The following is a 25,490-nucleotide window of genomic DNA, read 5'->3' as shown; positions in this document are numbered from 1 at the left end:
CATTATTTCAGATTACCTGGAATATATTTAAAGGCTGGCATGAGCCAGTACAATCGCAGAATTACTATATGGTAAATCATTTACCATAATATCATTTTGTTGATAAATGCTTTGCTTTAGAAATCAGACCCTTTTAAGCCACACTAGGAAATTAGAGTTTTACTTACTACTTATAAAAACATTTCACAAAAAGAATATTCAAGATAGTGTTCAGAAGTTTTTCATGAACTAAAATCCTATATATCATCTTTATTTCATACTGTCACATTGTGAAATCATTGTAATTGATTCTTAAATTGTTTGAAGGGCACTTTGTTTTTAAATTCACACACTTAACTGCTAAGAGTAGATTTTAAGGGGAGCCTTGGCTTGTTGCGAGTTCCTGACATGGTATCCCTTTTGAAGGGTTGTTAAAGCAAGATGGGTAGGGTGCATAAGTGTCTCCATCAAGAAGGATGGTTTATTGTATACAGACTTCCCCCAAAGCTGACCTGTGTCATTAGAAACTGAAAGGTAATGGTTGCTCCAGAGCACAGGCTGTATTTGCAAATGAAAAATCAGCATTTTACCTCTTTTTATCTATGATCTGTTTGTCTAAGGTTTAGCTTGATAAATCAACTATTTAACGCCTTGTGGCTGTGTTTGAGAAAGTGAGTCAGGATAGTAGGAAACCTCATGTGGACACTTGGGAGCTGTGATTCTGTTTGTGCCCTGGCTGCGTGACCGTGACACAGGTGAATCTTTGTGCTTCATTTCCCCATCTGTGAAGTAAAGCCAATACCTTCCCTGCCGGTCTCCCAGGGTGGTTCTGAAATCCAACCTAGATGTTTGTGGGACTACTTTGTAAATGTCAAAGCAGATGACCATTGTGGTGATTGAAGCCTTATGATCTCTAGGGCGGGGGTAGGGAACAAACCTAGATGCCTCATATATAATAAAAATCCCAATGTGGTGTTTAGTCATTTAATATTTATGAATCTGCTAAAGTAATATCCTAGGAGTTGTAAAAATGAGCTAGTTGAATATTATTGTTTTATGAATCCTCAGCGTAATCTCAGTCTTAGTGGCCTGAGTGACAAACACCAGGTAAAAATGTCAACTTTGGGTGTGAGACCATCTTTCTATTGAACACGGATTACTTCGAATTTGGAGTAGCAGTGTCCGTCTGCTGTGCGTGGAGTAGGGACTGAAAAGTCTGTGTCCCAGCCCTTGGTGGAGCCGTGGAGGGGCCCTTGAGCGGAGGAGTGAGGCTAGAGGACAGGAGCCCTGACACAGAAGGGAGAAGGCAGAGGAAAGAAGGCGCTCGCGTCTCCTCAGCGACAAGCCACCCCCCCCCCCAAGTTACAAGTTGCGGGTTTCCAGTGAAAATGGCCCACATCAGTTGGGGGCTGCTGTCCTTCGTCCCTGGCCTCTGCCTGTTCCTGTCACTCTCCTTTGTCTTCAAGGAGCTTGAAGAAAGCAAGAAAGCCATGGCTCGCTTGCCTCAGTTAACTACACCTGTCTCCGTGGCCTTGGAATTAGCGTCTGTGCTGCCACCTAATAGCACAACTCTCAAACCCATGCTTTTTCACGTAAGTAGGTGCAGTCCAGGGAACCGTCCTATAAGCGGACTGATTCATTCAGCTGCGGTGTGATTTTTGACTCCGAGCAAATGTTTGCAGGGAACTGTTATCCGTTGGAGATAAATGAACCAGCCTGGGTTGTAAAGTGTTTCTTTAGCATATACGTTTGTCCTTTCTTGAGCAACAACCTCAAGAGGGGTGAATTTGGGCAGGACAGGCTCCTGTTTAAAACCTGTCAGGGGGCAGCCTGGGGGGCTCAGCGGTTTAGCGCCACCTTCAACCCGGGGTGTGATCCTGGGGACCCGGGATCGAGTCCCGCGTCAGGCTCCCTGCATGGAGCCTGCTTCATCTTAAATCTTAAAAAAAAAAAATCTTAACATAATCATGACAGGTTTTTTTTTTTTTTTCAGAACTGTTAGGTGAGACATTGATACTACAGTAATTTTCTTTTTAAGATTTTATTTATTAATGAGGGACACACAGAGAGACGGACAGACAGGCAGAGGGAGAAGCAGGCTCCATGCAGGGAGCCTGACGCAGGCTCGATCTTGGGTCCCCCAGATCACACCCTGGGCTGAAGGCGGCACTAAACCGCTGAGCCACCGGGGCTGCCCTACAGTAATTTTCTTAAAGATTTTATTTACTTATTTTAGAGAGTATGTGGGGTGGTGGAAGAGGAGCAGGATGGGGGCGGTGTGCAGAGAATCCCAAGCAGACTCCCTGCTGAGCCTGGAGCCTAATGCTGGGCTCAATCCATGACCCTGAGGTCATGAGCTGAAATCAAGAGTCAGACACAAGCCACCCAGGTGCCCACTATAGTGTTGTTGTTGTTGTTGTTGTTGTTTTCCATTTGCATTCTCCTTTTTGAGCAATACATACTGAAGTATTTGGGAATGAAATGATGTCTGGGGTCTGCTTAAAATAGTATGGTAAGGGGGTGGTTTGGTGCCAGTAGAAGTGAAACAAGCCTGGCTGTGAGTTGTTAGTTGTTGAGGGAAGTGAAGGGGCTATGGGGGGCTTCATTATACTATTCTACTTTTATGTATATTTGTATTTTTCCATGATCCAAAGAAAAACAAAAAACCACCCTACCATAGGTTTCCCATTGCCTCAGGATCGAGGCAGCTCTCTTAACATGGCCTTCAGACCCCTTCACCACCTGGCACCTAAGAACCCTTCCAGGCTCATCTCCTGAAATTATTTGCAGTCCCCCTAACACATGCCATCTTATGTCTGGCCCTTTGCCCTTGTGGTCTTCTCTTCCTGCAACACTTTCCTTCCCTTTCCATCACCTCACCCTCACACCGATTTGCCTGACTTTTCTGGGCCCCCAGATCCCAGACAGCATTCCTTTTTGCAGGCCTTCCCTGAATGACCTTTGTGCCAGTGTGGGTTGAGTACCCTTCTTGTTCTCATTTCTGTCCCTTGAACTCAGCATGATGCCTGGCATATAGCAGACGATCTGTAAGTTAGAAAATAAAAGGCCCACCTAGGGCTTGTTGGCGCTTGGCCTCAGGACTCTCAATGCTTCCTGCACAGAGCCAGTGATGCCTGGTGCTGATGTGGCTACTGCCTACCTTCTTGTGTCTTCTCGCTCCATTCACCTTGCCTCTGTTCTGTGTCTTTGGGATTTTCAGTGACTTTCCTATGAGTCACAGCACTGCAAGAGTAAGTTCAGATGTTCTTTCCAAAATCTCTGTATGTGGTAGGGAAGGTCCAATCAAACTTGGAGTTTTATACTTTCAAAAACGACAAGTTTTGAGCTGGTGTGCAGTACTGCTCGGCACATTTAAATACTCTCCTTGTTGATGTGATACGTTGCCTCCTCCATTTGGAGTAAGTCTCCATAGGACACACCTCCAGGGGCATTTGAGCTACATTTTCAAGTTAATGATGGACATTGAGCCAGAAGGAATGTTCATTACAGCAGTTAGAAATAGGAAAAAGGAAAAAAACACATATATTTAGATAGGATGGATAAAGAAATTTCTATCCAGGCCTCAGTCCTCATATAATGGAATGCTATGTTGAACTAGAGGTAGACATGCAAATTGGTGGTATCACACCAGTAGCAAGTCCAAGAATACATATGGTGTGATACTATATATATATATATAAGGTTCAAAGCCATGCAAAACTAAACAATATCCTGTTTAGGGATTCATACATTATAATATGCATATATGTATTAAGTATATACATGTGTATATAACATGACGTGCATATCTAATATATAATCTTGTGCATGTATGTAAGATACATGTGCATATATATACACATGCGTGGATATATATTTATATATATACATTTAGACATGTAGGGAACTGATAAATACAGAGATCAGGACAGAGGCATCCTCTGAGCAGGAGGGAGGAGATGTGACTGGGAGGAGGCACATGAGACTCTGACAGTACAGATGATGTTCTGGGTCTTGGGCTGCATGGCAGGAGCATTGTTTGACATTTCATTTGGCTTTATAATTTGTACATAAGGTGAACACACTCCTTTAGAGATCACATATTTCCTAATAAAGATAACAGCAAAACTAACTCCAACAGCAATTTTTAAGTGAGGCCACGTTCCCAGCACTTTGAGGAGGGAAGAGGTTTCTCTCGTTGCTTCTCTTCCACTGCTCATGGGGTGCTTCTAATCCAATTATTCATTACTTTCTGCTTTATCTTAAAGGCTGGTAAAAAAAAAAAAAAAGGCTGGTGGTAGAAACACCAATTGCAGGAGTTCCCCATTGGTGATCAGCGGGAAATAGATTCAGTAGACCAATCACCTCTCTTTCTCTCCCACACTGTGTCCTGTCCTTGCTGATCTCAGATGTTGCCGTGGTGGACATGAGTGAGATCTCCAGACAGCCTTCCCTCTTTTACCATCTGGGGGTCCGCGAAAGCTTTGACATGGCCAACAATGTGATCCTGTACCATGACACCGATGCGGACACTGCTCTTTCATTGAAGGTAAAGGGGATCATTTGTCTCCTGGTGAACACTTGGCTTCGGGAAAGCAGTATTATGCATTCAAAGAAAATGTACATGTAGCATGGGAGGTTGGAGATAAACAAAAAAGATTCACTTGTGCAATTCCTTCCTTCCTGCTACAGCTTCTCGCTCACACAGATGACTTCCTGACCACTGTATGAGCATATGCTCTACAGAGAGGTGCTTGTAGGCAACTTCACCATTTCCGGGCTCATTAGGGAAGTGAAGGCAAAAACTGTTAGCTTCCATTGGAGCAAACACGCCACTCTGAACCTTTCAGTGGGCAGTTTGATCCAAACCTACACATTAAAAGTTTCTCAACTTGAATGATAAGATGACGACACAGAACCATCACCAGAGTGGGCAGAAAGTTCTAGCATAGGCATCTTCCATATTTAATCTGTTATTCCTCCACCCTCCAACACCATTCAAAACAGAGCAAAACTGAAAAGCACAATGCTGTATTGAGGTTTTTACACCTGTATTCTTGCAAGTTTGATACAGATGTTTTTTTGAATAATAGTACTCCTAAGGGAAAAAAAACAACTCATATTTGGAACATAGGTGGGGAGATGGTAGTGGAGTAGAAGGCAGTGGAGTGGAGGTGTTGAATCACCATACTGTACACCTGAGACTAATACAACACTGTAAGTTAACTGGAATTAAGATGAAAATGTAAAAAAATGCTCATGTTTGTAAAATGTGAATGTCTAAGGTGAGTTGCCATAAAACTCAGGGAATATTAGTATTGTCAGATGTCTTAATATTGGTCAGGAAAATCCTGGTCTGCGTTAAATCATTTCAGGAGTGAAAGCTTAGTTTGTTTACAACAGTGTTACTCAACCTTGACTGCACTTTAGAATTACTTGGACAGCTTGTAAGTATCCCAATACCCAGGTCATACCCCAGACCAATTACATCACAGTCTCTGAGGGATTTTTTTAACCTCCCAAAAGTACAGCCACGGGTGAGAACTAGTGGCGTCAAATTCACATTCATGGACACCAGTTCTAAATGTCCATCTCCCTTTGTGTTAAAATCACTAGTGTATGTAAATAGCACAGTTTGATGATGGCAAAGTTGAACATTTTTGTGTTTCTTGAGATTTAATATTAACCAGATTTTTCTGGGTTCTGTAATAATCGGGGGTTATTTCCTGGTAGAAATCCAACCTGCTTCAGATGTGTAACCTCTGTGTGTTCTGTATCACATACACTTGACATAGATGTGTACTCTGTAATTAGAGCACAGTATTGTGTTTTAAGAAGTCATTCATAGGACATTGAAAGAAGAAACTGGTTTATTATTGTACTTTACATTGTATAATAGTTTCCCAGAAGGCTATAAACCAATCTATATTATTACTTTAGACATTTAGATACTGATTTTTTTTCTTTTACTGATTTTCGCTAAGGCAGTTGTGCTTGAAAAATATTTAGAACTAGAAAATATGAAAGGATAGATTATTAAGCCATATTTTGATGAGAAACACAAAATTAAAGTATTTTTTCCAATGCAATATATTTTTTCCCCTCAACAATGCCTTAGTGGTCTCCTCTGGAAAGTCCCATGACCTGGATAAGTTTTACTTTTTAATAATATGGAAAAATATTTCCTAAAGGGGAAATGTGACACCAGAAGAAGGAAGCTGCACTTGTCCTCAGAAAGCCAAGATCTCAGAACGTCTAACTGTATAAACCCCATTTTACAGCTGTTTTTTTAAAGATTTATTTATTGATTGATTGATTTGAGGGAGAGGGAGGGAGGGAGGGAGGGAGGGAGGGAGAAGCAGGCTCCATGCAGGAAGCCTGACGTGGGACTCGATCCCGGGTCTCCAGGATCACACCCCGGGCCACAGGCAGCGCTAAACTGCTGTGCCACCAGGGCTGCCCTACAGCTGTTTAATTACGTTTTCTCTTGTCTGCAAATGTTAGCTTACAGCACATGAATGCTATGGCCAAGGGCTGCATAACCATTATTTGAAGTTAACTGGCTAAAATTGTCGTCCTTGGATTTGAAGGTTCTTAGACAGTTCGAGTGAGGTGTGGGAAGTCCCCCCAGCAGTGCCCCTTCTGTAGGAGGGCTGCCTGGGCGGGGTGGCACTGAAGGAGCCAAGACATGGTCATGGACCTGAGCGTAGCGTGGTACTTCCCAGGCAGTTCTACGCTGTCCCTGACGTTCTTCACTGGACAGGCAAGGTGCAGAGCCTCAAACTTGAATCTCAGAATGTCTCTGGACAAGAGCATTGCCACTGCTCCGGGAAATCCTTAAAACTGTGTATGTCCCTCAGTCATTCCTAAAGCTAGCCAATCATGATGTGCTTTCCCCAGAATATGAATTCTCTGAGGCTCACCCTATTTGAAGTTGTTCACACAGGGGAAATGGGAGGTTTCAAGTGACTAACTCTTGCCCTGAGGTAGGTGCTGGATGATGGGGGGCAAAGTGCTTGTAGTGCTTCTGGAAGTTAATGGCTTTTTTAAAAAAGCTATATTCATCTTATCATTTTTTTTCTTTTCAGGATATGGTAACCCAGAAAAACACAGTAAGTACAATATTTTCAGATTTTTTTTTTAACCTGGTAAATGCAGAAGAGCTTGCCTGAAAATCCCACAGATAGCAAAGTGATTTCTAATGGTGCCTGTTGGAGTGTTTCTCAGGGGGCCGGCTAGAAAGCCCTGCCCTGCAGGCTGCCTGCTAGCTTAGGCCCTACTCCCACCCAGGGCACAGGGCGGGAGGTCAGGTCAGGCGAATGGCCTTGTTCTTCCATTGCACACTGGGACTTTGAGCCTGGAACCATCTGGCTGTCTCCCTCTGATCTGGGTTGCTCCCACCAAACACCAAGATCCTTTTTTGCTGGAGCCATTACCTCCCTCACTTGCCACCAAAGTTTCTCTAACAACAGAGAAACATGAACTTACACCCCCAGGTAATATGGGGACCTAGCCAAGAGTGGCCTGCCACAAGCTGGAAAGGAGGAGGACAGAATTTTTCCTGCTCTCTCATGTATGTGGTAAAGTCTCCCAATTTGGCTTCTCAGTGCCTGCTAGGACCTAGTGATAAAGGCATGTTGGTTTGAATCATCTAACGAAATCCCCACTTTAAAGACCTTCAAGGGGTTCCTGGGTGGCTCAGCGGTTGGACACCTGCCTTTGGCCTAGGACATGATCCTGGAGTCCGGGGATCAAGTCCCATGTCAGGCTCCCCGCATGGAGCCTGCTTCTCCCTCTGCCTGTGTCTCTGCCTCTCTGTCTGTCTGTCTGTCTGTCTGTCTCTCATGAGTAAATAAATAAAATATTTTAAAATAATAATAAATAAATAAAGACCTTTAAGTTCACATCCTTGGAAATTGTGCCAGGATTACCCTGTACCTTTGAATGCCCCTTAAAACGCCTATCTTCCTAGACCTATAGCACTGTGGTTTGTCCACTTTTGACCTAGACGAAGGACCTTCTCTTTGTCCCTTTCCTTTGGGCCCTCAGCTCACTTCTAGCCCTTCTAGAAAGGAAGGGCCTCCTACTTCTTTTTCTCTAGCAGTTGGGATTCCCAAAGGGAGGGCAAAAAGACCCAGGAGGTAGAGCTCTCCCAAGGGTTCCCTCTATAGGGAAACAGAAGCTTTGCATGACTTCACGGCTTTCACAGAAGGCCCCACCCTGTAGCTGTGGGGCCCAGTCTTATCTGGAACCCAGACAGAGCTCCCTTCCTGAGATGGAAGCCTTGACTCTCCTCATGCAAGCCAGAAGATGAAGTTCTAGAAACAAAACAAGTGGTGTAGTTTATGTAATTACCATTGCAGCTTGTATTTAACAAGCTGACCTGTAAAATTAAGGCATCAGAATGAGTTTGAGTTATTGGGGAAAAGAAATAGGAAGACCTGGGGCCTAATCTTGTCCCGTTTAGGTACTGATACTGTCCACTTATAGGAATCTTTCTTGTTCTTTCTAGATCTTGATTTCTTAAGTCCCCACCTCCATGGAGATAGTGGGGATCCAGTAAAAGGAGCCTGGGTCTGAGGCTGGAAGGCACAAGTTATAGTCCTAGCATTGTCTCTGGGTAACTTTGGGCAGTCATTCTGCCCCCCTCCTCAGTGTCCTCATCACTAAAATGAAAAGGTTGAACTCTATCACTTGGTTCATAGATAACTTCCAGCTCTCAGAGGCTCGTTTCACACTTGTTTCACAAGTAAAAAGGTGTAACTTGGATTTAATGTAAGGAATGTCTCAAGGTTATTCCTCCAAACAGGAATAACGTTAAGGCAAGGTGCCAAGAAGAAAACTATCTGTCCTGACTGTTAAGTGTTTTGGAGCCTAGAAATATTCTTGTTCACCAAGAGACTTAGTGTCACTCTGTTACCATTCCACTAAATGCCTCCCCTTCTGATACATTCTCCCTCCTTCAAACACCCAGGAATTCCTTCACATTCTTTGTAATTCTAATTCTATATCATGGCACCATTCTCCTTAGGGGTGTGTGTGTGTGTGTGTGTGTGTGTGTGTGTGTGTGTGAGAGAGAGAGAGAGAGAGAGAGAGAGAGAGAGAGAGAGATGAACTTATTCTAGAGGATTTGGCAACTAATCTTTCTGCTATATTTGCCATTAGAATTCTGTGTTCAGTGCTGGTTGTCATGCTTGATGGGGTGTGAAAACTTAGAGGATTCAAGAGAAGAAAATAAAGGACCAGAGGTGGCTGGAAGGGTGAAAAACACCTAAGAGGAAAGGTTGAAGGGAAACAAACCTTGAGAGGTATTGTTCATGGTCATTTCAAATGTTTTCCGTTTCTGGAAAATAGGGAGACAGTTACTGCTGCTACTCCAGGTGGCAGGGAAATAGGGCAAACTCAGAAAAGGTTGGCATCAGCAGAATGGTCATCTCACAGCTAATGGTGAGTAAACATTGAAAGAGAATGTCACAGTAAGTCAGGTGACTTTTAAGGAGAATTTGTTTGCTTGTCCCCTCAATATGGATTGGGCTAATGCTACTTGGAAGCAAGGGTCTGGATTGTCTAACTCTGGGGGTTTCAGGAAAGACTCTGATGAAATTGTGGGTCTGTAATAATTGGGCAGCTTTAAAAAAAAAAAAAGGAGGTACAATATAGTCCTCGCTAGTGGATTACAGAGTCCCAAGAATGAGGTATATAGATGAAATTCCACACATTGAATGTGCTGCTGAATGCTTAAAGTGATTTTTAAAAAGATTTTATTTATTCATGAGAGAGGGGCAGAGACACAGGCAGAGGGAGAAGCAGGCTCCCCACAGGGAGCCTGATGTGGGACTCGATCCAGGACCCCAGGATCACGACTGAAGCCAAAGGCAGGCGATCAACCACTGAGCCACCCAGGCCTCCCACTTAAAGTGATTTATGAAAACATGGAAACCACAATGCTTTTGAGATCTCAGGGAATTGTTTTGTACTTCTAGAATTATACCTATTATGTTGAACTTTGTTTCATTTGGTAGAGGGCTGGTGTATTAGGGCTCTCCAGACAAACTGAACCAGTAGGAGGGACACTTGGGTGGCTCAGTGGTTGAGTGTCTGCCTTTGTAGTCCATTCTTTTTCAGACAGTGCTCATGTTCTCACATTCTAGGGTTTTTTTTTTTTTTAATGCTTTATTTAGGCCGAATTTACATGCCATGAAGTTCACCTTTGTGTACACAATTCAGTGATTCTTATTTTATGTTTTTTAAAGATTTTATTTATTTATTAGAGAGAGGGAGAGAGAGAGGGAGAAGTAGGCTCCACATAGGGAGCCTGACGCGGGACTCGATCCCAGGTCTCCAGGATCACGCCCTGGGCCAAAGGCAGGTGCTAAACCGCTGAGCCACCCAGGAATCCTCAATTCAGTGATTCTTAATAAATTAGAGTTGTGCTGCCCTTGCTACAATCCAGTGTGAGAGCCTTTTTGTCACCCCTAAAAACACCTGTTTGGAGACCATCCCTGTTGCCACCCCCAGCCCCAAGCAACCACCAATTTGCTTTCTGTCTTGCGGATGTACTTTTCCATGATTTTTCATATAAGTGGAACCATACACTAATGTGGTCTTTCATGTCTCCTTTCTGTCACTTAGTATGAGGCTTTTGAGGTTCATCCATGATGTAGCCTGTATCAGTAGTCCTTTTGTATTGCCAGGTAGTTATCCAATTGAATGGGTATATCCCACATTCTGTTTCTCTGAATAGCTACACAAAAAGTTTATCTGGATGAAATGTGCAATACCTGTACGATAGAATACTAGTCAGTGATAAAAAAAGTGGATGGGTGCTTGGATTATTCCCACTTTTTGGTTATTATAAATAATGTTGCTATAAACATTCAGGTACAGATCTTTGTGTGGAAATATGTCTTCATACCTCTTGGCTAAAGTATCTAGAAGTGGAAATGCTGAATCATCAGGTAAATAAATGTTTAACTTTCAAAGAAACTACCAAAATAACAACAAAAGTGGCTATAGCATTTTTACATTTCTACCAGCAACTAAGGTCTAGTTTCTTCACATCCTCACCAATGCTTGGTATTGTCTGGTTTTTGGTATCCACTCAAGTGAGCATGAAGTGTGGTGTCTTTGTGGTTTTGTGTTTCCCTAGTGACTAAATGATGTTGAGCATCTTCCATGTGCTTATTAGCCGTTCAGTCTTTGATGAAATGTTTATTAGAATCTTCTCATTTTTAATTGAGTTTTTTTGTCTTATTATGGACTTGTAAGAGTTCCTTGTATATTCTGGAAGCAAAGCACTTAGCAGAGACTTTTATCAATTACTTGTTTTATGGATTGTGCTTTTGATGTTGTATCTAGGAACTCTTAGCCTAACCCAGGGTCACAAAGAATTGCTCCTATGTTTTCTTTTTAAAAGTTAATTATCTTAGACACTTGAAATTAATATAACACTATATGTTAATCACACTGGAGTTTATAAAATTAAAAGAAATTTTAGCGAAAACGAGTAGTTAAAAAAATAAGTTTTAGAGTTTTGGCTCTTACAGTTGTCTCTCTGATGAATGTTGAGTTAGATTTTGTGACTGATGTGAGCTAGGGGTCTAGCTTCTTTCTTTTGAGTGTAGAGACCAGTCAACCCAGCACCATTTCTTAAATACTTTTCTTTCCCCAGTGAAATAGCTTGGCACCCTGTCAAAATCATCAGATCATAAATGTAAGAGCTTGCTTCTGGACTATAAATTCTGTCGCAATGATCTGTATGTTTACCCTTATTCCGGGGTCATGCTATTTTGATTACTATAGTTTTATATAGTAAGTTTTGAAATTAAGAAATATGGTTCTCCCAACTTTGTTCTTTTTCAACTTCATTTTGGCCATCTGGGGCCATTTGCAAATCTCTGTGAGAATTGGCTTTTGCATTGCTATGAAACAGGCCATTGGAATTTTGATAGAGATCGCATTGTCTCTGTATATCCCTTGAGTGATATTGACATTGTAACAAGACTGTCTTCCAACCCAAGAACACAGCAGGTCTGTTTATTTAGTTCCTCTTTATTTCAGCATTGTTTTTATAGTTTTCAATGTACAAGGTTTTCACCTTCTTGGTTAAATTTATTCCTGGATATTTTATTCATCTGAGTGCTCTTGTAAATAAAATCTTTTTCTTAATTCTCTTTTCTTTTTTTTTTTAATTTTTATTTATTTATGATAGTCACACACACACAGAGAGAGAGAGAGGCAGAGACACAGGCAGAGGGAGAAGCAGGCTCCATGCACCGGGAGCCCGACGTGGGATTCGATCCCGGGTCTCCAGGATCGCGCCCTGGGCCAAAGGCAGGCGCCAAACCGCTGCGCCACCCAGGGATCCCTTAATTCTCTTTTCAAGATAGATTGTTTTAAGTGTGTTTATTTAAAGTAAGCCCTACACCCTGCATGAGGCTTGAACTCATGGCCCTAAGATCAAAAGTCTTATGTTCTACTGACTGAGCCAGCCAGGTGCCCCAGGATAGATTTTTAAAAATATTTTTCATAAAAATCTTAAACAGTTAACACGTAGTAGTTCATAATTCAGTTTTTAAAATTAAGTTTTTAATTTTAATTCCAGTGTAGCTAACATACAGTGTTGTTTTAGATTCAGGTGTGCAATTTAGTGATTCGGCGGTTCCAGGCCTTACTCAGGGCTTGTCAGCGTAAGTATACTCTTCGTGTCCAGCCCCTAATTCCCCCATTCCCTCCCATGTGATTCACCTTTGAATCCAGGTTCCGTAAAAATTACTTCTTTTCTGTATTCTTTTCATCTACTTTTCATCCTTACGCTATTTCCGCTTGCTTTACAGATACCAAAGATAGCCATTTTCTGCATTTTATCACTTCAGAAAACCTGTTTATGTGATGAAAGATCAAGGTTGAGCCTTTATGGGAACAGGAGTGAAAACGTAGCCAACCCAGAGACATGACTTTATCTGTTAAACCTTGGAACTTCCTGGTAGTTTGTTATTAGTGTGCATAGTCCATAGGTATTCTTTAACTGTTTTAATTTTCCTTCACAAAAAATAATATCTTTAAAGTTAAGGTATATTGGGCAGGTTGGTTCCCCCCCTGGAAGCAGACTCTGAGACTGAGTTGGGTGTGCAAGAGATTTGTTCAGGCATGCCCTTGGGATCAAGGCTGAGGAAGAGGAAGGAAGGAGGCAAGACCATGAAGCTGGGATCAGGCTCAGTGATGGCCTTGGCTAACCCCGTGGAGGGGTGAGGCTCTGGCACTCAAATGGGCTTGTACCCCAAGATTGAGGAATGTAACTCTAAGACTGTGAGGCACAGAAATCATTTTTACCTTTGAAACAGTGGGTAATTACCTGGAAGCTATACAATAGCCTCCCCAGAGAGGAAGCATGGGACCCACACCTCCCCTGCCGCCCAGGAAAGTTAGTAGAAGATGAGCCATTCCACCCAGTACTTAAAGAAGGAATTATTAAAAATACACTAGTCCTTATTTTCATTTGTCATGTCCTAAAGCTAGAGTTCACGGTTGGTTTTTTAAAAAGCAAAGTTAAATTTCCAAGCTAGGATCATGTTATTAAAAAGCACCTTATTAAAAAACTAATCTGGTTCTTGACCTCTGGACTAGGTGATTATTTTTTTTTTCCTGGAAAACCAATGAGATTTAAGAGAAACTAATTGTTCCCATTGAAATAGTTATCTCTGTAATCCCAGTAAATTAGAAATTCTTTGAGAGTCAGACATGGGCAGTATTGGGTGCACTTTCTACCATATTGGAAAGCTTTTACCTGGCTCATGAGCCCATTGAGGACTCAAGTTTTAGGGTAACAGAAGTTCTCTGGGTCTTTCTTCCTTCTCTTTTTCTTTTTCTTTTTTTTTTTAGGATTTTTAAATTTATTCATGAGACAGAGAAAGCGAGCGCACAGAGAGGGTGGGGGAGGGGGGCAAAGACACAGGCAGAGGGAGAAGCAGGCTCCATGAAGGGAGCCTGATGTGGGTCTCGATCCCCGGACTCCAGGATCATGCCCTGGGCCGAAGGCAGGTGCTAAACCACTGAGCCACCCAGGGATCCCCACTTCCCTTTTTCAATTAGCCATGGTTGGGATCCATAACTATCAAAGATGTTACAGATTGCTTAGGGACACTTTGGTAAAAAGTGATACTTTTTCCTTTAGATATCCTTTGGGTTTTCTGAGTTCAGATTACATTTTCTACCGCTTCTATTAGGAAAGAACCAATTTTGAACAAGAAGCCTACATCTCCTAGTTGATGGAGAGGCAGAGTTTTATGTTACACATAGAATGTGATTTATGTAAAAATCTGTCCTTTGAATATTTATTTTGTGTAGCTATTTTCTTAGTATTTCTGCCTCATTTAAATTCTCCTCTCTAGTCTTGATTGATGCCTTTTCCTCCCTACGTGCCTGTGGCCTTGTGCTCTCTTGCTAATTGGAATGTTGTGGAGGTGCAAACCATAAAACTTGGACCTCTTCCTCTTGAATATCACAGGAGTGAGGTCACCTTTCATAGGGCCAATGTCAAAACTAAAACAGAAATATCTAATTCTGGGGCACCTGGGTGGCTCAGTGGTTAAGCAGCTGCCTTTAGCTCAGGTTGTGATCCCGGGGTCCTAGAATTGAGTCCCGCATTGGGCTCCCTGCAGGGAGCCTACTTCTCCCTCTACCTGTCTCTGCCTCTCTCTATGTGTATGTCTTTCATGAATAAATAAATAAAATCTTTAAAAAATTATCTAATTCTGCCTGCCAACTTAAGTCTTTGGTGTCTGCCGATGCCCATTTATTTTCTTTAAACTGAGAGACAATGCACATAGCATCAAATTCACCATTCACCCATCTGTTTGTGTTGGGTATTTTGTTGTGTGTATCACAGCTTGCTTTCTTAAAGATCTTTAAGAATAAAGCTGGAATGGCAGTTACCAACAAGAATCCTGAGGAGGAAGGTGAGGGACCTGAGGTTTGTCTGGCTCTGTGGGCCACTTGGTTAACCTTTCTGGGTCTTGGTTTCCTCCTGTATAAAATGAGAGGTTGAATCAGATGATTACTGAGATTCATACAAAATCTGAAATAATGCTAGGACTTTATGATAGCCATTCCATTGTTCGAACAAAGCAGATGAACTGTTGCAGTAGCTTAGTTGGTGCCACATAGCGTGTTTCTAGCAGAGATCACTTCATATACCTTTTAAGTGGCACAGTAGCCTGATCATCTGGTTGAAATTGTTATTCAGCTTTGGTACATTTATTCCTATCCTGTCCAAATAAACCTAGAAAAGCAACAATATAGAATGTTGTTTGCATTGATCTTAAACCCCCCCCCCAAAAAAAACCCTGTACTCCCCTGATGTGCACGTGTGGTGATTTAAAAAATTCTCCTGTAACTGACTAGAAAAAGAATTGTATCTATTAGGCTTAAAACCTTGTAATCCTTTTTTTGGAGCAGCACTTGGCTTGGATTTTCTTTCATAATGAATTGACTTTTTCATGTGTGGTCATGTTAAATAATTTTGGAAAAAAATTACTGTCCCATTTTCATTTGCTCTGTCAATTTTCTTGGGAATGCTTTTCTGTGTTTTTCTGGTTTCCATTTTCATTTGTGTCGTGATTTTTTATTTAAAAAAAGTTCTCTAGGAGTTCGAGCTGAAAGTCTCATTATGAAGTCTGTTGGGATAAGTTTTTTGCACATTATATTTGCTCCAAAGAATTATCAAAATTGTGCTGTTACTGACACCTTTGCCACCTGCTGCTAGCCATCAATAAAAAATAAGAGCAGGTTAATGAGGCCCCTTCACGTGTGTTTCTGTCCCGGCCTTCTTGGACACTTGGCCCTCTCACAGAGAGTACCTGCAGAGGAGCTAGCAGAGGGGAAAGTCCTAGGTGTCCTTAGTTAGTGACCATTATTGAAACCCATGGAGGACAGGGAGGTTAAGAACCCAGTGTGCTCTGTTCTTCTGGGCTGTTTTGGAGAATCCAGGCTGTTTGTGGATGGCAATCATGCTGTTACTCATGGAAGTCTTCCTATATGAAGCCCATTGGGAGAAACTCCTTAGAAGGCTGCAGGTAGGATGTTCTATGTGAAACATCTGTTGGGACTCCAGCGCCTGGGGCTCTTAGATTTTAGAGGGCTTTGGGATGCCTTTGTCAATCTGGAGGAGCCTCTGGATTTCTTCTCAGAATATCTCTTAAAATGCTTCAGTAAATACAAAGGATTACAAAGGAGACCCATTATACTGCAACATAGATTACAACTTAAAAAATATTTTAATAACTGTGTGCTGCTTTATAATGTCTCAAATAATAAGATCAAACAGCAGGTCAGAAAAGTCATAATTTTAAAGGAATAATGGATATGAAAGTTATTTTGAGATTTCTGCAGGAAATATAATGAGATATGAAAAATTGTATGATTTCTGTTAGTGACTAAGTCCCAGGTCCTGCTAAAACTAAGGTGTATTACCTACGTTTCTAATTGAGGTCAACATTACATTTCAGTTAAAGTTAAATGGTGACAAAAATGTAATTTTTTTCTCATTCAAGTTCACAGGCTCCCAAGGATTAATAGACTCCAGGTTCAGAACTGCTGATCCAGTCCAGCACTATTGAACATTGCTAATACTTCATGCCCACTATGTGCCATGGCCACAGTGAGGCCTCTGTCACCTTCTGAAGTTGACAGTATTATTGTCCCCATTTTAAAAATGAGACCACTGAGATTTGGATAAGTACCTGGTCCAGGGTCATTTATCTGGTGTGAAATGGAGCTGGGATTCAGTCCTTGACTGTCCAAGTTCTCCACCATCTCACTATACTTGAGCAGAGGTGATGCTTCCTATTCCAATGTTAATAAGGTATTTCGTTTTTCGTTTTCCCCTAACTTAGCAAATGTTGGAGGGGGGGGATACCCACCCCACTACCCAGCTCTGCTGAGAAAATGATGAAACGGGAATGCCTCTGTGCATGATGGATGGGAGTGTAAATTGTTCCATCCTTTGTGACCATAGCACATAGCGACAACCCTAACTTCGGTCATTTTGTTCTCGGGAAGCTCCTCTTGGGAAAAGACCACAGTGTCAAATCACAAAGCTGTTGGTCTCCATGTACAGCCAGGAACTTGTCAGAAGAAAGTTAAACAACAGGAGAATGGTTACACGATAAATATACCCCACATGGTGTATTAGGCAAGTATTTAATTAAATGCTTGCCTAATTAAAAATTAGGGCATTTGACTGTGGAAGTGTTGAATCTCCCTATATCATATACTTGAAACTAACACTGTACCTGGAATTGAAATAAAAACTTAAATCGGTGACTGGCAGAGGGGAAGAGTTACGGCTCTATATAGAGCTGTAAGAGTTCAAGACTATATAATCAAACTTTTATGAGAGCTTTTTAAAAAGCACTAGTTCTTTAACTTAATGGTGTTGTAGGACTATCAATTCATGGTGGTGAATCTTTACATGACAGTAGTTCTAGAAATCTCCATTGCTAACTTAAGAACTAGGAACTGTGTAGGACTGATTCCTCCACTCTCAAACATCACAGGATCCGAGACCAGTGGCTTTTACTCTGCTCTCTGACCTTACTTACTGTATCAGAATCTTCCTTTTGGAGATACTTGAAGAGTGTTTGGAATAAGGGTTTACATATTAATAGGCCTAGCATACTGGTTCTAATGCCCCTTTATGTAGGAAACTAAGCTGCCTTTGTTGAATGTGTTTTAATAAGCTGAATTCTTGAGATGTTTCCATTTATAAATGTAACAATTACAAATATACAAGCTTGGTTCGCTATTGGACATGTGTTATGCTAATCAATGTTTTTCTTTTTAATTTCTCGTCTCCCCACCAACAAAAGTCTGAATGTGCCCCATCATTGGAAGATGTTTGGGCCTATTATTCTTCTTTGTAAGAACAAAAGAACTGCACTCAAAAGCCTGTGCTTTCTTTTGGAAGTTTATGAATTGCTTTTGTAAATGTAGCCATTGGTCCCAATTGCTTTCTGTAAAATTTCTTAAACTTTTATACACTTCATGAGAGATTTTCTCAAAGGGAGTATTTTTACTTTGCCAGGGCTCCAGATTCCTGCTGTCCCCTTGGTCCTGTTCATTCAGCTCACTCAGTTGTTCTCAGAGGTCACGTATTCCCTCTCTTTCTCTTCATTTTTCTCTAACTGTGGCTGAACGTTTGCCCGAAGGATCGGATCCCCTCCTGGCTGCGGGCAGGTCTTCACGAGCCTCTACTGCTCTCGCTCTGCCCACTGGAACCCTAAGCTGGGACAGCACATAGCATAGCTTTGTCTGAGTCTGATTTTTTTTCACACCTCGTTATTGAGGATTTGAGTAGGTTGGGGACAGAGTTTACTTTTGTACTATTGGGGAGGAATGGGTTTGCTGAAGAAAGACTGTAAACACGATTTCTGCAGAAATGTTCCTTTTGGAAATAGTTTTAAGACCTGTAATACTTGTATCCAAATAGGCAGGATTCTTGGACCTTCACTTACCTGCCTGTTGCAGAGCCGCAGGGTCACTTAGTTGTAATGTTGGGAAATATTTTGGTTAGAATTGGTACTCTGTAGAAGGTTCTATTTTTTTTTAAGATTTTATTTATTCATGAGAGACACAGAGGCAGAGACATAGGCAGAGGAAGAAGCAGGCTCCCTGTGGGGAGCCCAATGCAGAACTTGATCCCAGGACCCGGGATCACGACCTGAGCCAAAGGCAAAACGCTCAACCACTGAGCCACCCAGGTGTCCCAAAGTTTCCTTTTTTTTTTTTTTAAGTTGAGAGAAGAAAAGAAGCATAAATTGGGAGAGGTTTTTTTTGTTTGTTTGTTTGTTTTTTTTACTAACTTTTTCATTGGCCGCTTCTGGTTCTGTTTATTGGTTTCTGTGGATTCCAGTTAAGAATTGGTGCCATTCCTTGGGCCAGTATCACCTTCTTTCCACCTGCATCTTTTGTACTGTTAGTGTCAAATAAATCCCATTTCTGTAGGTTACTGCCCCCAACATAGGATCACATACATTGTTCTATGCATTTGTCTTTTAAATCGGTTAAGAGAAGAAAGAAGTTGACAGTCCTATCATCTCTTCCTTTACTGGCATATTTGTTTTTATCAAGTGAATTAGAATTAGTGTCTGGCATCCCTCGCTTTCAACCTGAAGAACTGTCTTTAGTAGTTTTTGTAAGATGGGTCTTCTAGGAACAAATCATCTCCATTGTTGTTCTGAAAATGTCTTCGCTTCACCTTCATTTTGAAAATCTAGTTTTGCTCCATAGAAGATTCTGGCTGACTTATTTTGTCTTTTGCCCCTTTAAATATGTCATCCTGCCGCCTCCTGGCTTCATTAATTCCAAAGAAAAGTCAGATGTTGATTTAATTGGAGTTCCCTTGTACATGCGAAGACATTTTTCTCTTGCTGCTTTCAAGATTTTCTTTTTGTCTTTGAAAATGTTGACTGTGACATATCTGAGTATGGATCTCTAAGTTTATCCAGCAGGAAGTTCATTAAATTTCTTGGCCATGTGGATTGATTTAATCACATTTAAGGAGTTTTCAGGAATTATTTCTTTGGATGTTTTTCTGTTCCTTTCTTTCTTCTTCTGGGAGTCCCGCAATGTGTCATGTATGTTGGTGCACTGGATGGTGTCCCACATTTCTTTGAGGTTCTGTTCCTCCTCCTTTATTTTTTCCTCTCTGTTCCTCAGATTGCATAATCTATTATCAGTCTGTGTGCAAGTTTGCGGATTCTTTCCTTGATGCAGATTTCCTGTTGGGCCCTTTCAGTGAATTTTTAATTTTGGTTATTGTACTTTTGAACGCCAGAAATTCCATTTGCTACTTTTCTGTGACTTCTGTCTCTCTGTTGGTATGTTCTATTTGATGAGACGTTGTCGTCCTACCTTTAACTCTTTGAGCAGTAGTGTCCTTTAGTTCTTGGAGCATCTTTATAATAGCTGCTGATCTCTTTCCCTCCTGTCTCTGGAGCTTGTTGCTCGCTGGCTGGTTTGTTGAGTGACGTCACTAGACTCGTTCAGTGAAGTCTCTGTGGCACAGGGTCCACGGCAGCTCTGACCCTACCACCCCCACGCAGGGGCAACGGTGGGTACACCGGGGCTCGCCTCAACTGTATCTTTCCCTGTTGTGTTCTTCCTGTGTTGAAAACACCTCTTCATTGTCAGCTACCGTGTTTTTGACTGTGCCCTCAGACGTCAGCGTTCTGCAGTTTGACGTCATGAAAGTGGGGCTCCTTGGCAGGCGCAGTCTTCGAGGCCGGTCTTAAAGCTTTCCTCTGACCTCATGAAGGCTCTTTTTAGTGCTCTCTGCTCCGTTGCTCTTGGGGAAACAAGCTGGTCTACCTTTGACCTATTGCTGCCTTGGGACTACCAACTCCCTCGTGGTTTCCTGCCACAAAAATGTCCCCAGTCATGCAATAGTGCCCATAGGTTTGGCTCTCCCCACGCTGTGTTGTGTGTACTGGTCCACTTCTGCAGAGCTCTCTGTTCTTACACGATGCCTCTGGCCCCAGGCAGAGCCCCGGCACCCCTGTTCCAGGACTGGGGACGGGGAGCAGCTTGCCTTTCTCGGGATGACACCCTGCTCTAGGGTGAGGTGCTGAGCGAGGGTAGCGGCACCCAATCTTCTCAGCTGGCCTCTTCTGATCTGGATCTTTGCTCTATGTGACTGGGGACAAAAGGTGGTCAGGGCCCAGTTTTCTTGGCCTATTTTGCCAAGCTGTGGGAACCAGGTAGAGAAACCGAGCTCTGGTTCTCTTGATTGCACTTGCCTGGAATAGAGCTGCTCCGGCCCAGGGCTGTGCTGACTGAGAAGGCTGCTGGCCTGGCCTGGCCAAGGAGAAGCTGTCATCCTAGACTAGAGGCTGTGGGGTAAAAGGGAACCTCTTCTTGGCTCTGCCCACCCAGAGTAGCATTTCTGTCCCTCTGGGCTGCAGGGCCAGGGAGGAACAGGTTATCAAATGCTAGAGTCTCACTGTTCTTACTAAGATAGGAGTTGCTTTTCTTGAATAAGTGTTTCTCTACTTGCTGTATGCTCTTCAGATAATTCATAGAGACTTAAAATGTTTTTTAAAAGTTTTTGGAGGGGGGTGCCTGGGTGGCTCAGTGGTTGAGCGTCTGCCTTCGGCCCAGGGTGTGATCCTGGGGTCCTGGGATCGAGTTCTGCATCGGGCTCCCTGCATGGAGCCTGCTTCTCCTTCTGCCTGTGTCTCTGTCTGCTTCTCTCTCTCTCTCTCTCTCTCTCTCTCTGTCATGAATAAATAAATAAAGTCTTTAAAAAAATTTTTGGCCAGCTAGGGCTATTTTTCTGGAGAGAGAATCTGAGAAGCTTCACCCTACCCCCTCAGGTCTAGCTCTGACTTTAAAAAAAAAAAAAAGGAAAACCCTCTACTTCTTCACAGATATTTTACCTTCTAGATCTCACTGATCCACACAGTCCTCTTTCCTCTTTCTGCAGTCAGAAGGCTTTTACCATAAACTTAGCCAATGGCAGGTGGAAGAACAAGCAGTTTTACCTTCTGATTGTATAAAAAGCATTTAACATGGCTTTTCTGTTACAGATGAGGGAGAAATTTGTCTCCAACCTATCAAAACCTTCCTTTGCTGGACAATAGGAGTGTAGCTTTGAGGATTTGAGGATATTACCAGGAAGGGAAGCATCTGTGTTCCCTGCTGCAGGCAGTTCCCAGTGATAGCTGAGAAGTAGCCAGAGTCTTCCCCTGACCCCAGTTATACCCACACACCTGAATTTGCCACTTCTGTTTATAACACACCCATCTCTGTGTTTCGAGGGATTTAACCCCAATATCTGGTGCCCACAGGGATGGTCTCCAGGTGCTATTCTGCAGTAGGGTAAGTATTCTCAGAAAATCCTTTATTTCAGGAATAATAAAACATCGAGATGCTTAATGTAAGATGAGGGCCATCCTGCTACCTGTTTTTCTGTGACCTATCAGTTAAGAATGGTTATTTCATTTTTTAAAAATTTAGTTATTTGATGGAGTGAGAATGCGAGTGCACAAGCAGGCAGAGCAAGCAGGCAGAGGGAGAAGGAAACTCCCTCCTGAGCAGGGAGCCCAATGTGGGGCTTCATCCCAGGAGCCCAGGATCATGACCTGAGCCAAGGGCAGATGCTCAACCAACAGAGCCACCTGGGTGCCCTGGTTATTTCATTGTTAAATGATGGGGAAAAGTCAAAAGATGAGTATTTCAGGATTTGTGTCAATAGGAAATTCAAATTTGTGTGTGTAAATAAACTTTTCTTGGGACTCGTAGTTATGCTCCTATGTTCCCATGTTGTCTATAGTTGCTTTGATGCTGCAATAGTGATGTGGAGTGGTTGCAGCAGAGACTGGCCCACAAGATACAAAATATTTCCCACCTGGTCTTTTACAGAACCAGTTTGCTGATCCAGTCCAAAATACGTTTGAATGGAGCAGCATGAGTAATTTTAGGGCCTAACAACATGTCTCACCAGGACTTAGCGGTGCCTGTTAAGGTTCAAGGAAGAGAGAGTGTCAGGATGAGTAGTTACTCTAAATCAGGTGGGAATGAGCATGCGGCCATTGTGTAAGCAAATCTCATTCACAAGGAAAACTTCAAAATGTATGTCACAGGGCAGCCCAGGTGGCTCGGCAGTTTAGTGCTGCCTTCAGCCCAGGGTGTGATCCTGGAGACTTGGGATCGAGTCCTGCGTCGGGCTTCCTGCACAGGAGCCTGTTTCTCCCTCTGCCTGTGTCTCTGCCTCTCTCTGTGTGTCTCTCATGAATAAATAAAATATTTAGGAAAAAAATGTATGTCACATAGGTATTTGAAATTAGTTCCCCAATGTGGCAAGTTTTCCCTTCTGTTTGATCTGAAATGGTAGCATTCTGTTTTTTTTTTTTTTGGAAAAAGTGTGCTTCCCAAAGTTAAGTCTGTATTATTCTAAAATACTCAGATAATTCTATTGGTCAAGTTTTAAAAATTCAAGAGAAAAAAATCAGATAAATTATTTCTGGCACCATATACATTCTTTTTTTAAAAAAAAATTTATTCATGAAAGACAGGCAGAGACATAGAGGGAGAAGCAGGTTCCCCGTGGGGAGCCTGATGTGGGACTCGATCCCAGGACCCCGGGCCATGCCCTGGGCTGAAGGCAGATGCTCAACCTCTGAGCCACCCAGGCATCCCCACCATATACATTCTTGAAAGCTAAGTGAAGGGCTAGGAGTTAAAAAGAAAAAAAAAAAAAGCCTGGAATTTTAAGCTGGTTGCTTTTGCAGCAATGTAGACAAAAGATCTGACTGATGGAAGAATGCCCTAAGGTGTATTTTAATCTTTCAAGTGTGCGAAAAGGTGAGCATGATTTAATGCTTTTTAGAGGTAGTATTTATGCTTTGCAAAGGATCATGATTCATAGTCAGATTGTAATTATTTCTTAGCGCTCAGGTAAAACAGTATTTTTTTTTTCTATTTGACAATATAAAACTTGAGCATCCCTTTTCCAAACATCTCTAAGACTAGTCCTATTTATTGGTATCTGTTCCCTGCAAGACAATTTTTCTCAACAGAGTTTATAATAGTTCACCTGTGGTTAAACGATCAAACAATAGAGCTTTTCCATCTATGCTGAAAGAAAGAAAATCTGCCTTTACATTGCAGTTCTTGGTTATCAGTGGGTTCAAGGTCACTCCAATTTGAGGGGCCTGAAATGATGTTGTCTCCATGACTTAAAACCCTTAAAAACTCTGCTAGTGAAGTTCAGAGACCTACACAGGTCAGTTTAGCAGGTGAAACGAAATTTTTGTTTTCGGGCTGGTGAAATTGAGTGGTTTCCCGTTTTGTGCCCAGTAGATTCCTCGTCCTATTGCACACATTGTTAGTCATTCTCAGGCACTTTCTCCTTCCCTGTCCTACTAGGTTTCGCCTGCCCAAATCCACAGCTGTGTTTCTGCATCAATTACTTTGTGAAACATTTTTGTTTCTGTTTTCCAGGCATCTAGTGGAAATTATTATTTCATCCCATACATTGTGACACCGTGTGCTGATTATTTTTGCTGCGAGAGTGATGCCCAGAGGCGTGCCTCAGAGTACATGCAGCCCAACTGGGACACCATCCTGGGTCCACTGTGCGTGCCCCTGGTGGACAGGTTTATTAGCCTCCTCAAGGACATCCACGTGACCTCCTGGTAATTCTCATTCACTGTTAGCAAATCTGGGAGCTTTGCCAAAATTTTCCCTTCACATTCACGGCGCAGCCGACTCCTAGGAGACTGTAATGCCCAGGGAATGGGGAATCCCAGCCCATCTGTTTGAAGTTTTTCTAGAATCCATTATTGTTCCTTGCTACTTCACTAGGTTGGGCCATTGAGGTGTAGCCAAAAGAGAATAGAAGTGGAGTTTTAGCAGGTGAGGGTTGAGCCTGTGTCTGGCCCCAACTCCCCAGGTGACCTTGATAAATAACTCTATGTAGCCATTTCCTAGAAAATAAGGACGTTAAGTCACCGTTAGTTTTCATGCTCTTTCAACTCTGAGATTCCATGTTTTAAGATCACTTCTGAACACGATTGCATCTCTCCCAGCCCCTAAGCCCACGCAGCTGTTGAGGTTGTTAATGTGGCTCAGCAAGGTCACTCTGATCATAAGTTCTTGCCTTGAGTCAAGCCACAGCCATCCTGAGCTCAGGATGTCTTGGGATATGTTCTTTGTAGATTTATATTGGAGAAGGTGAGGGATACTCATTCAGAGAGGTGGGCAGGTTTGGGTCTGAGTCCTGGCTCAGATAATTGTGTGCTTGGCGGCCTCATGAAAGTCATCTCACTTGTCTGGGCCTCTCTGCTTAAGAAGCCATGCCTTAAAATGTTCTTATTTGAAAAGCTGGAGGCCAAAAATCATCCACTAAACCAAAGGATCTAGTGTTTTGTTTTTTTTTGTTTGTGGCCAATTTAAAGGATTTACTCCTGTGAGTTATGTCACAAGAAGGATCTGTCCTTCCAAAACAAATGAAAATCCAGAGCCCTGGTGGAATTGGCTTGAAATGGAAAGGCCCACACGTCCCCCTGTGGCTCAGGTGGCAGCTGCCCGAGCCGTGATGTGGCCTTGTTGTGTTGGTATGACATACACATTTGCTAGCAGTCTGTTCTTCTTTCTATCCTGTCATCTCTTGTTTGGACACATAGTTTCTTCTACACACCTTAGTGGGGAAATAAGACTAGAAACCCAGATTTTGGTGACCAAATGCCAATACTGATGGGGGACCTTTTGTGGCCTGTTTCCTGCGCAGCCTGAATCAGGCATACCTTGCTGTTCAGTGAACATTTTAGTGACATTTAGGGAGAAAACTCTTCAAATAGCATCTTTGCAGGTCTGATGAGGAAAGAGGCTGGCTTGAGTCTAACATATGAACAAGGCCTTGCAAAAAGTGGGCTCAAGTTCATTTTTCATGAAATGTGTGTATCAGTAGGAAAGCACCTGCTTTGATTTGGTGTAATTTCAAAGGACTTGAA

General features: G+C 42.4%; 1 protein-coding gene across 2 annotated transcripts in view; it reads left to right on the top strand.

The window, feature by feature from the left end:
- Positions 1 to 25,490, top strand: part of MAP3K15 (mitogen-activated protein kinase kinase kinase 15) — a 113,844-nt gene that overhangs the window by 16,251 nt on the left and 72,103 nt on the right. Inside the window, exons 2-4 of one of the 2 annotated variants that reach the window (XM_041740045.1) lie at positions 4,389 to 4,528; positions 7,068 to 7,091; positions 23,980 to 24,173. In XM_041740045.1, the coding sequence (XP_041595979.1) occupies positions 4,389 to 4,528; positions 7,068 to 7,091; positions 23,980 to 24,173 (358 nt within the window). Of the gene's footprint in view, positions 1 to 4,388; positions 4,529 to 7,067; positions 7,092 to 9,138; positions 9,427 to 23,979; positions 24,174 to 25,490 lie in introns of those variants that run through there. The other variant, XM_041740044.1, reaches the window with a different exon arrangement.

Source organism: Vulpes lagopus, chromosome X (genome assembly GCF_018345385.1).
Source record: "Vulpes lagopus strain Blue_001 chromosome X, ASM1834538v1, whole genome shotgun sequence".
NCBI lineage: Eukaryota > Metazoa > Chordata > Mammalia > Carnivora > Canidae > Vulpes > Vulpes lagopus.
This window is presented reverse-complemented; position numbering and strand designations above follow the sequence as displayed.